This window comes from Benincasa hispida, chromosome 11 (assembly GCF_009727055.1).
Source record: "Benincasa hispida cultivar B227 chromosome 11, ASM972705v1, whole genome shotgun sequence".
Classification (NCBI taxonomy): domain Eukaryota; kingdom Viridiplantae; phylum Streptophyta; class Magnoliopsida; order Cucurbitales; family Cucurbitaceae; genus Benincasa; species Benincasa hispida.
Genome location: NC_052359.1, coordinates 54,714,827 through 54,725,827, shown reverse-complemented (window position 1 = coordinate 54,725,827; position 11,001 = coordinate 54,714,827). Strand labels below are relative to the sequence as shown.

Sequence of the window (11,001 nt, the reverse complement as noted above, 5' to 3'; positions counted from 1 at the left end):
CTCCTTAATTAACATCCACACATTTTCCATTTCTTTTCCATATCTAAATACATATAACCCTCTCTAATCCAATCATGTCCTTTCAATTAAAATACCATTTCATTCTTACATTATTACCATCACACTATCAGAAGAAATTGAAATACCTTGTTTTCTATACAATCAATTCCATGATTATCCTTCCCCTTTTGAATGGGAGAAAGGTGTGTTTGTGTGATAAAAGAAAACAGGAGTTCAAGATATAAACTTTTGATTACTTAAAAAGAAAGGATAACATTGTATATTCATATGAGAAAAATCTCTATATTCTACCTTTATTGAGGATTGGTTTAAAAGTACTTAAATCCTTTTTCTATTCCTACACAGAACTAATTCACCATTGTTTCCATTATAAAAAGAAATTCAATCTCAAAATGTTGTAAACATGCAAATGAGTCTAATTTCAAAGTTATTGCAAAAAGTCAATAGCTACGATTATGGAAATGAAGAAAATATCTTTAGCTGTGCTCCGAAATCATGCAAAATAATAATAGTAATAAATAGTAAATAATCACAGCCGCCTACGTGTCATTCTTCCGGGTTTCTACTGTCCGACGTGTGGCACTGATACTGACGGGCACATTAATTTCAACGGATGGGACCCACATTTCTAACCGTTTATAATTGAACTGAGAAATTTTCACTACCAACAACCATCCACATTTGTAGACACATAATATAATATGATATATAACACATTATTTAAATAATAACAAAACTTCAAATTTCCGTTCCGAGTCCTTTTTTAAGTCCTGAGTTACTCGATTTTCTCACTCGTTCTGTCCAATGGATGTCCCTCTCTCCCTCTGCTTTCTCCTTCTTCCCTTTACTTTCGTCATTCTCCATACACGTGCCGACCTCCCCGGCACGTGGGAACTCCTAGTTCCCAACGCCGGCATCGCCTCCATGCACACCGCCGTCACAAGGTTCAACACCGTCGTTCTCTTAGATCGGACCAACATCGGCCCAACTCGCAAAATGCTCCGCAAAGGCCATTGTCGCAACGACCGGCACGACGCCGTTCTCAAGCACGACTGCTACGCCCATTCCGTCGTCCTCGACCTTCAAACCAACCAAATCCGTCCCTTAACCATCCTCACAGACACATGGTGCTCGTCTGGCCAATTCCTCCCCGACGGCACTCTCTTGCACACCGGCGGAGATATTGACGGCCTCAGAAAGTTCCGAAAGTTTCAACCCTGCGAACCAAATGGCGCTTGTGACTGGATTGAGCTTTCGGAATTGGAATTATCCGATGGGAGATGGTACGCTACGAATCAGATTTTACCGGATGGTTCTGTCATAATCGTCGGCGGCAGGGCAGCCAACACCGTCGAGTATTATCCTCCGAGGAAAAATGGAGCGGTGAATTTCCCTTTCTTGCGTGACGTGGAGGACGGTCAGATGGATAATTTATACCCTTATGTTCATCTTCTTCCAAATGGGCATCTCTTCATCTTCGCTAATAACAGAGCAGTTTTGTATGATCACCAGACTAATCAAGTGGTGAGGGATTATCCACCGTTGGATGGTGGGCCTCGGAATTACCCCTCCGCTGGATCCTCGGTTATGCTCGCTCTCCAAGGGGAACATTCAAATGCCGTGATCGTAATTTGCGGAGGAGCTCAATACGGCGCGTTTATCCAGAGAAGCACCGACACTCCGGCTCACGGAAGCTGTGGACGAATCGAAGCCACCGGTTCAAACCCAGTTTGGGAATTGGAGGATATGCCATTCGGAAGAATCATGGGGGATATGGTGATGCTTCCCACCGGCGACGTCGTGGTTATCAATGGAGCCCAAGCTGGAACTCAAGGGTTCGAACAGGCTTCGAACCCCTGTCTGCATCCGGTTCTGTATCGACCCGATCAACCGGTCGGGTTGCGGTTCATGACTTTAAACCCGGGAAGCGTTCCGAGAATGTACCACTCTACGGCCAATCTGATTCCTGATGGAAGGATCTTGATTGCCGGCAGTAACCCTCATTATTTCTATAAATTCGAAGCGGAATTTCCGACGGAGTTGCGAATTGAAGCGTTTTCGCCGGAATATTTATCAGCCGACAGAGCCAATATCCGACCCGTTATTGAAAATATTCCGGAGACGGTGCGTTACGGCGCCGTTTTTGACGTGCTGGTGTCGGTTCAGCTACCGGTAGTGGGGATTGTGGAAGTGAATTTTGCAAGTGCGCCTTTTGCTACGCATTCATTTTCACAAGGTCAACGGTTAGTCAAATTAGCCGTTACGGCGAGCGTCCCCAACGGCGATGGGCTGTATCGTGTGGGGTGTACTGCTCCTGCAAACGGGATGGTGGCTCCACCTGGTTATTACATGGCGTTTGCAGTCAATCAAGGCGTGCCAAGTGTCGCTCGCTGGATTCATCTATCTCCCGAATGAATTTCTAACGAATTCTTTTGTTTTTTGGATTTTTAAATTATATCAAATGTACAAATAAATGTAAGTTTGGTTCTCCACTCCATATTTAATAATATTATCCAATTCCCATTACTATTAAATTTTTTACAGAGGGAGGGAAATTAAATACATCTGGTTTAACTATAAAATCTAAAAGCCTCCACACACACAAATTAGATAAAGGGAAAGCAATCTTTTTCTGAAAATAAAAGGTACTAGAAAGCAATAACAGAAAATAGCGAATAATTTTCAAGCCGCTGAACTGGCGTCTGGGCCCTTGCCGTCGTAGCAATCAGCCACCGTGGTTTTCTGCACGGATTTATAGGTATATCGGCGAGCCAAAAACACATAAACACACAAATCAACAGCCACAATTGCTGCAATTAGCCAATAGAAATTATCCAAACGGCTGCTATTCAAATCCTCCCCAAACCAACTCTTGCCACTACTCTTTTTGGTGATCCGATCCGCAATTGTAATGAGCAAGCTACTAAGAAAATTTGCAGCCCCGTTAATACTCAAATAAAACGCTATCCCAAGGCTTCTCATAGAATCAGGAACTTGATCATAAAAGTACTCTTGTAGCCCAACCAAAGCAAACCCATCGCCAATTCCAATGATAAAGAACTGCGGGGCCAACCAGAAGACGCTCATGCTCATTGCCTCTGCAGTTCGGATGAGTCGCTTTCGCTCGACAAGGGCAGCGACGACCATTGTTGTGAAAGAGAAAATCATTCCAATTCCTATCCTTTGGAGAATGGAAATGCCTCGCTCGTTGCCTGTGGTTTTTCGCAGGAGTGGAACGAGGAGCTTGTCGTAGATGGCCACGGAGAGGATCATGCCAGCGGCAGCCGAACAGTACATGGAGGATGCGGGGATAATGAACTTGTTTCCGATTTTTCTGTCGAGTGTTCCACATTGTTTGACGAAGAATGTGGATGCTTGTGCGACGCAGATTGAAAATGGTAAAGAAGTAATCCAAATTGGGATCATATTCAGAACAAGCTTTAATTCCTCCACTCTTGTAACGGTTGCAAGCCTCCAAGCTCCTTCTTTCCCTTCTGAATTATCCGTGTCTTCAATGATCGCAGCTTTGTCCAAAAATCTGTACATTTACAATATTTTGGATCAGCCTAAATCATGATGCAAATTTCCATTTCAACCAAAATAAAACTAACATCATAATTACTTCCCTACTCATTCTCTCCCCCACTAAGTTTTTCACGCATGTTTGTTTTTTCATTTTCAAATCAAATTTAGTTTAATGTTTGTGTAACTTAGTCTCCCCCCTTAGTAATCATTCGTTCTTCTTATTAAGCATATAAACATTACTTCTATCTCTAAATTTCTTCATTTGTTATCTACTTTTTATTAATGGTTTAAAAAACCAATACAAATTTTGAAAACTAAAAGAAAATTGTTTTTAAAAGCTTATTTTTGTTTTTGAAATTTGTTTAAGAATTCAACCATTATACTTAAGAAATATACTATCATTATAAAAAATGGAGAGGAAATAGACTTAATTTTCAAAAACTAAAAATAAAAAATGAAATGATTACCAGATTTCTTTTTTTAAAATTTATCGATCTACTAAATACAAAATTTTAAATTTAAAGTTTCATAAAACATAAAAATTAATTTATATCAAACACAACAATTAGTTTTAAAAACTTTTAAAATTTTCAGAGATTTATTAAACTTTTTATAGTGCAGTGACTAACTAGAACAAAGCTTTAAATTTACAAACTAAACTTGTAATTTGAACAAACAAATTTTCCATTCTCTACATGGAAAATGATTGTTTACATCTAATCCCATACATCTGTTTTTTTTTCTTGTAAAAGATAAAAACGAAATTCAAAATTTTCATTTTTTTTTGCTTTGTGACAAATTTTTATTAGACAAATATCTAGATTGGCTAGACATCACTAAATTTTTTTCGCTTGACACCCGAATCTATTAAAATTGACAGGATAGCTGAATAGTAATTCTTTTAGAACAAGATTTGGGTGCATCTTAAGATATACGAATCTTTATACATCAAATTCTTAAAAAAGAATTAAAATATCTAAAAAAAAATTGACACATAACAAATTAAGATAAGACAATTGAGTGAGATATATTTGAAATAGGTGTAGCGGAATGCTTTCATCCTTTTAATACATTTTGGATAAGGCTTTCATAGGACTGTACTGTGTGACAACCCTTCTTATTCGTTTGGGGAAGAAAAACTTTATCTTTGGTGGATGACCACCACTCAAAATGGGACAGTTAATTATAGTCTTTATTAAAAGAAAAATCTCTTCTCTCTCTTCCTTTCATCTAGCTGTCAAAGGACACGATGGTGATCGGGAGATTTATATACACAAAAGTATGTTGTAGTCAAAATTTAAGCCTTTAATAAAGCTTTAGCAAGTAAACTTTTAAACTTTAGATTGAATAAAGTAAAAATAGAAATTAAGTGTGTTGGGTGTGGGATCTTACGTGAGATTCTTGGTGTGGAACAAGAGCCTCCCCTGAAACTTATCACTACTCTGAACTTCATAGAGATGAGAAGAATGTGGAGGATAATCCAAATTTCTCTTCCTAAAAGCAGCAACAATAACCTGAAGAAGAGGAGTTAAAGGGCTTCCTAAGGGAGCCCTGAAGCGATAAACAGGCCTTCCAAGAAGAAAGATGGCGAGAGAGATGGCCATAACCGAAGAGAGAATCACGCCAGCCATTCCCCATCCCACGCGGTCTTGAACATAGACGATTAAAGTCACTCCAAATATAACGCCGGCGCAAAGCCCAGAGTTCCACCAGTTGAAAAAAGACATCTTTTGCTTTCTTTCTTCGGGGTGATCGTCGTCGAATTGGTCGGCCCCGAAGCTCTCCAGAGATGGTTTGTGGCCTCCAGTACCAATGGAGATTAAGTAAATTGCTGTGAAGAATAGAATTTCGTGCAATTTTCTTGGCTCCTCGCATGTTTCACTGCCGCACGGCTTCAAGCTTGGTACCAGAGTTGACATTGTCAGCAGAGATAGCCCCTGTTTTTAATCTCATTAATATTTTGGGGAAGCAATGAATTAGAGAAGAGATTAAAAAACTAAAAAAAAAAGTTACCAAAAGGTAAATGATGGTGGAAATGAGAACAGTGGAGAAACGACCGAAATAAGCATCGGCCAAGAAGCCACCAAGCAGAGGCATCAAAGTGGTGACACCTGTCCAATAATTTACATTTCTAGCCGCTGTTTTAAGGTCTTCATGTAGAACCCTTGTCAAATATATTACCAAACTCGTCGCTATTCCAAAGTAACTCAGCCTCTCACTGAACTCAATAGCTGCACCAAAAATAAAGCTCCATAAATATTTAATACGGCTATGATCATGCAATCTCTGTCGTTTGTAACATGGTAATCAAAATGATAACTATTCCATTTTTTTAAAAAAATAAGAGTCTAATCTGTATCCCTCTTTTAATATATAATAAAAAACATAAACATTTTTTTGAAAAAAATTGCCGCATACCAAAAGTTATTGAATAAATATACAGTCCAATCAAACACCTAATTTTTTTCTTATGTAATATATCTTTAGCATATTCGTAATACTTTAGTGTTTTTGCACATACAAATAATGAATTTAAATATTTCAAAAATAAAAGAGAAGGAATTTTTCATGTGATAAATTAAAATTAAACCATTCATGGATGTAACTGAAGTTATACCTAAATATATTCGTTAGCCTACTACTATATTCAAAATTTAAAAATTTGATGTCTTGGCTACCTCTGTTTTTTTTTTTTCCTTTTAATTATTGGTTTTTTTTTCGAATGGTTAAAAAAATAGAGAAAAGTAAAATCTAATCGCTAGTCATATCCAAGATTCTTCCTAATAAAGAGAGGGGAAAAAGAGAACTTTTTTTTTTAATGCTTTGATCCATCCATCCCTATTTCACTTTCTCCACCTAAATAATTAAACAAAGTTCCAAACTATTTTCCCCCCTTGCTTCCGAATGATAAAAACTTTACGAAAAATACATTTTTTTTACATTGAATTTTAGTTTCCATTTAATTTTTAAATTTGAAATTATTATATTTTGTTGATACATAAATTTTTCATTAAATACTCAATTTTAATAATGAAATTATTATGTCTACTAACTAATTTAAAAGCATAAAATTAATTATAATTAAATTAATTTTCATTAATTCTTCATCATTATTAAAATTAATTTAAAAAATCATATCATAACATTATTACAAATTTAAGGTTAAAAATATAAAATATTGAAACCCAAGAATCAAATGAACTAATATTTTTAAACTTAAAAACAAATAAAAATTAAATTCAAAGTTTAAGAATAATTGTGTAATATTTAAAATTAAAACTAAATTGAAAACCTAGAAACTAAAAAAGCATTTTTCTAAAAAAACTTAACATAGACTCTTACTAAAAATTTGATAGTTATTTATTATTCTCTATGTGATGTTTGTGGGAATAAGAATATTTGAGGACTTTAGGAACAGTGGAAAGAAAAGAGGACAGCCAAAGCTCTAACACACTTGTTTTATTCTTTAATTATGATTAGCATTATTAAGTAATTATAAGCCTTCTCCTAAATCAATAACTGTTACACTCCAGAAAGAAAGACCCCAACTTCGTACGGTGGAAACAAAAAGGTGATAAATCTTTGTAAATTTTACTGCATTACAAGCGTTACGGAAAAGGATACTATATATGTCCGAGGATTCCAATTAAGATTAATAAGTTATATGAACAAGAATTTCAAACAAAGGGTATTTGTTGATAAACTTTTGAACTAAAATATATCGATTAGAACCCAATAAAGGGAAAAAAAAAATGATAAAGTAGAAAAGAATTTTGTGTAAATGAAGAGACAATTATATTCGTAAGTAAAGAAGTATTAGCTTAGACATTACGTGGAGTTGAACTAATAAAATTACAAAAATTACGAGAAAAAAAATGGTTACCGATGATGAAGAGGGAAGATTTCCAAACGCCGGTGGAAGCTCGAAGAGGAAGATTTCCTTTATGATCGACAGAAGAATCATAAACCCAAGTTTGATTATCCTTGTTTAATTTGGGATCATCTTCAAATAATTTTCTTTTATTTCCCAGTTGATGATCTGGTTTCATCTTTTTAGGAGAGGAATAGCAATATAAATTTTATTTTTTTTGCGTGTGTGTGTGTATCGTGTAGGGTTTAGAGTGAGAGAAAGGCAAGTGGGAGATGGTGAGGGAGAGATTGGGTTTGGACTTCCTTAAATAGGGATCTCAAAAAATCTGTACTGGACACCTTTCAATTTGACTCTTCTTGCATGTTGCAATCATTTATAGATTATTCTGTGCAAATACACATTTTTTATGCTCTTTTTCATTTTTTTTTTAATCTTTTTACACCTACCACTCAATTTCATAAGTTAGAATATTGGAGTCTAAATTGAGAATTGTCTAAAATATTTGGGACTATTTGGTGTTTTTTTTTTTTTTTCTTTAAAAAAAAAAAGGAAAAGAAAAATGGATTTTAGATAGATTTATGAAGAAATATATAGTATATGGAGTGAAATAAATCTGGAGGGACCAACCAAAAACGTCATATAAAAAGGGAATAGTGTTGGAGATGCCGTTTTTGTAGCTTTTGTTTCCCATTGGGTATTTGGTAAGGGGGCCATATTTTTGAAGCATTGGACTTTGGCAAAAGAAAAAGATGACCAAACGCCACTATTCCGACCAGAAAATACACCCAGCCGAAAAAATTGAGTTATTTTTCATTCAATCACTATTCTTTTCTTCGACTCTTCTGCCGACTTTCTGATTTAAGTTTTCAACTTGTTACCGGTAATTTCGAACGGATAAAAGGTTAAATGTAAAAATTGGACTAAGAAAATTATCTAATCTTAAAGAACAGACACGAGAGAGTTCTTATGAAGGAGAGGGAAAAGGATTTGAGTCCACCAAAGCCTGCAGACCAAGGTTGAGGCCAGAAAGGCCTTCATGGCCATAAGCCCGCCTCGTCAGGTCGAGGCCCATCCCATAAAGTAAGGTGGATCCGGTTCGACCCTCTTAATTGAAATATTTGTATCGATCCGATTTAAGTTTCGAGTGTTTGGTTTCAAAATAGGAAAATGAAAGACAATTTCTAATCTAAAAAGGATAAGGAAGACCTTTAAATTTAATTATAAATAGAGGATGACAGCTCTACAGAAGGTAAGTTCAAACTAAATACTAATTTAAACATCGGAGTGTGTGGTAAATATCACATTGGTATATTATTATTATTTATTGTTTTGTAGGTAACCTTTTCTCCAAAATAAAATTTACCGTTGGTGGCATGTGACAGTCAGGTGAAATCACTTAGATCGGATTTTGTCATCAACACAATCATTTTAACACTATTTATTATTATCTTTTGTTTAAATTTGTGTGATTTTAATTATCACGTTCAAATTACTTTGATGTCTTTAATAATTCAAAAATCCATTTGGTTGCATGAAGACAGCATGTTTGGTTTGAACACAACAATTTTGTTTAATCATTTTAAAATGATAATTCTCAAACACGTCCTTAATAATTTCTCAAACACATACTTATTAAAATGTCAATCGAGCAATTACTTATTTAAGTTTATTTTACTCTTCCTTCCATTTTTGGGTTGACTAAAATAAAAATTATTTAGAAATGTGTATTTCAGGGGAAACCTTAAAAAGATGGCAATATTTCATAATTGATATTATATTGTTATTGAATTTCTAATCGAACAATTATTTTTGCAAGTGCGATATCCTTTTCAACCAATTAGAACTAAAATAAATATTTTAAAGCGTTTTCTTTATTTTTGGCATTGTAAAGATTTATAAATGAAAATGAAAATGAAAATAGGACAAAAATTAAAATGAAAATGAAAATAAATACACAAATTTAGAGCTGAAAATAGAATGTTTCGAAAAGTTTAAGTACTTTAAATCTGACATGTATTTTGAAATTTTATTTCTTTTTACTGTTGGTGTTCAGTTTTGAAATTGTCAAATACAAAAATGTGTTTTTTGCATTCTCTATTTTGCCTTCCAACCCCATCACTGATATTCGATAGAATGGTATCCCCTTTTCTTAACAACATTCTTCTCTCTCCCTCTACATTTCTCTCATTTTGAAAAAGATATGTCAGGATAGTAAGTACATCCGAATATTTTTATTAAGTAGACATATTCTTAACATCTTGATTATCTTCCATAGAAATATACATTAAACATAAATGAAAGAGGATACAAATAGTCCATCAGAACTAGAGCTAAGCCCAGAAGAAGAAGAAGAAGGAAGAGATAGATTAGATATTACAAAAAGAATTAAGATTGATGGCTATCATTGTAGTCATAGTTATAATTATAATGATCCTAACATTGTCAAACAAAGCTTAATTCAATAACAATTAATATGACCATCTTTCTTAAAAGTCGAAGATGAGTCAAAAGAGCAGCCACCAATAAGTTTACTTCATATATTTCCATTCTTTATAATGGAATTAATCATTTATTTGTTGACCTGTGAAATAAACCCTAATGTATATAAAATGTTTTTGGCACCGAACCGAAGGAGGAACCCTAAATTAGTGGGAAAGGAGAAGTTAGACCATCAATTTGTAGGCGGAAATGGTGCGCATGGTCAACTATGAAAATATAACGAATATTATGGATAATATGTTGAAATGGGCAATTTTAAATATATATTGTCACCATCATAAAAATTTAACAACTATTTTTTTCCCGAACCATGCACCCACATGTTAAATGAGCTAAAGCACCCAGTTTTGAATATATATTATCCTACAGAATCCTCCTTCGGTCTGAAGAGAACTTCGTGTTAGAACATGGAATTAAAGAAAAAAAAAAAGTGTTAAAAGATTTTAACAAACAATGAATCATACTACTGACCTAAACCCTAATCTAATAAGTACCAACTTTTGAATCAAATCCTTCTCATTATTATTAATTTTTTAAAGATTAAAATATTGATTTCGAAATTTCAATTCTACAAATATACAAATAAAAAAATGGATGAAGATATTAATAAAATATTGATATTGTCAAAAATAGTCTTCTCAATTTTTCATTTGATCTCGATCCATCTCATCTGAGATCAACCACTGAGATTTATATAAAAAATTTAACTTTAACTAACTTATCTATTGTTTTAAATTTATAGGTGAAATTTTGGGCAGTTGACAATGAGATTTTATCAATATTTAGGTGTTATTTTTTCAAATTTTGTATCAAATCTTACCTAATTTTCAAATCTTTTAGTCCAAAGATCAAATTTTACCAAAAAAAAATATTGAGTAAGATTTCGAATATATAAAGAATTTCAATGTTATCTCAGGATTAATACCTATATATTTGGGCTTTTTCGGTAAATTGTATATTGAGATTCTTTATATATATATATATTTTACAAAATTTGGTCTTTTACAAAATTTAAAAATCAACGTCATGCACATGAGATCGATCTAAAAAATCATAGTTAGTAAATTATTTGAAAATTTGAAAAT

The 11,001-nt window shown here is 34.0% G+C and overlaps 2 protein-coding genes across 2 annotated transcripts; one reads left to right on the top strand and one right to left on the bottom strand.

Moving 5' to 3' along the window:
- The first annotated feature begins 666 nt into the window (after positions 1-666).
- On the top strand, positions 667-2,555 carry LOC120090374 (aldehyde oxidase GLOX). Its single transcript, XM_039047992.1, has one exon. The coding sequence runs from the start codon at positions 826-828 to the stop codon at positions 2,434-2,436; it is 1,611 nt and encodes a 536-aa protein (XP_038903920.1). The 5' UTR covers positions 667-825; the 3' UTR covers positions 2,437-2,555.
- LOC120090373 (protein NRT1/ PTR FAMILY 5.6-like) lies at positions 2,521-7,717 on the bottom strand. The gene is made up of 4 exons (XM_039047991.1): positions 7,430-7,717; positions 5,560-5,777; positions 4,939-5,483; positions 2,521-3,559 (listed from the first exon to the last, which is right to left on the bottom strand). Exons 1-4 carry the CDS (start codon positions 7,593-7,595, stop codon positions 2,704-2,706), a joined length of 1,785 nt encoding a protein of 594 aa, XP_038903919.1. The 5' UTR covers positions 7,596-7,717; the 3' UTR covers positions 2,521-2,703.
- Positions 7,718-11,001: the final 3,284 nt, after the last annotated feature.

Bases quoted from the DNA above. Each gene is read 5' to 3' on its own strand.
- LOC120090374 (XM_039047992.1), top strand. From the start codon at position 826: ATGGATGTCCCTCTCTCCCTCTGCTTTCTCCTTCTTCCCTTTACTTTC.
- LOC120090373 (XM_039047991.1), bottom strand. From the start codon at position 7,595: ATGAAACCAGATCATCAACTGGGAAATAAAAGAAAATTATTTGAAGAT. The intron at 5,484-5,559 runs GTAACTTTTTTT...GATTAAAAACAG, and splicing joins CCACCATCATTTACCTTTTG to GGGCTATCTCTGCTGACAAT. The intron at 3,560-4,938 runs GTAAGATCCCAC...GTAAATGTACAG, and splicing joins TTCCACACCAAGAATCTCAC to ATTTTTGGACAAAGCTGCGA.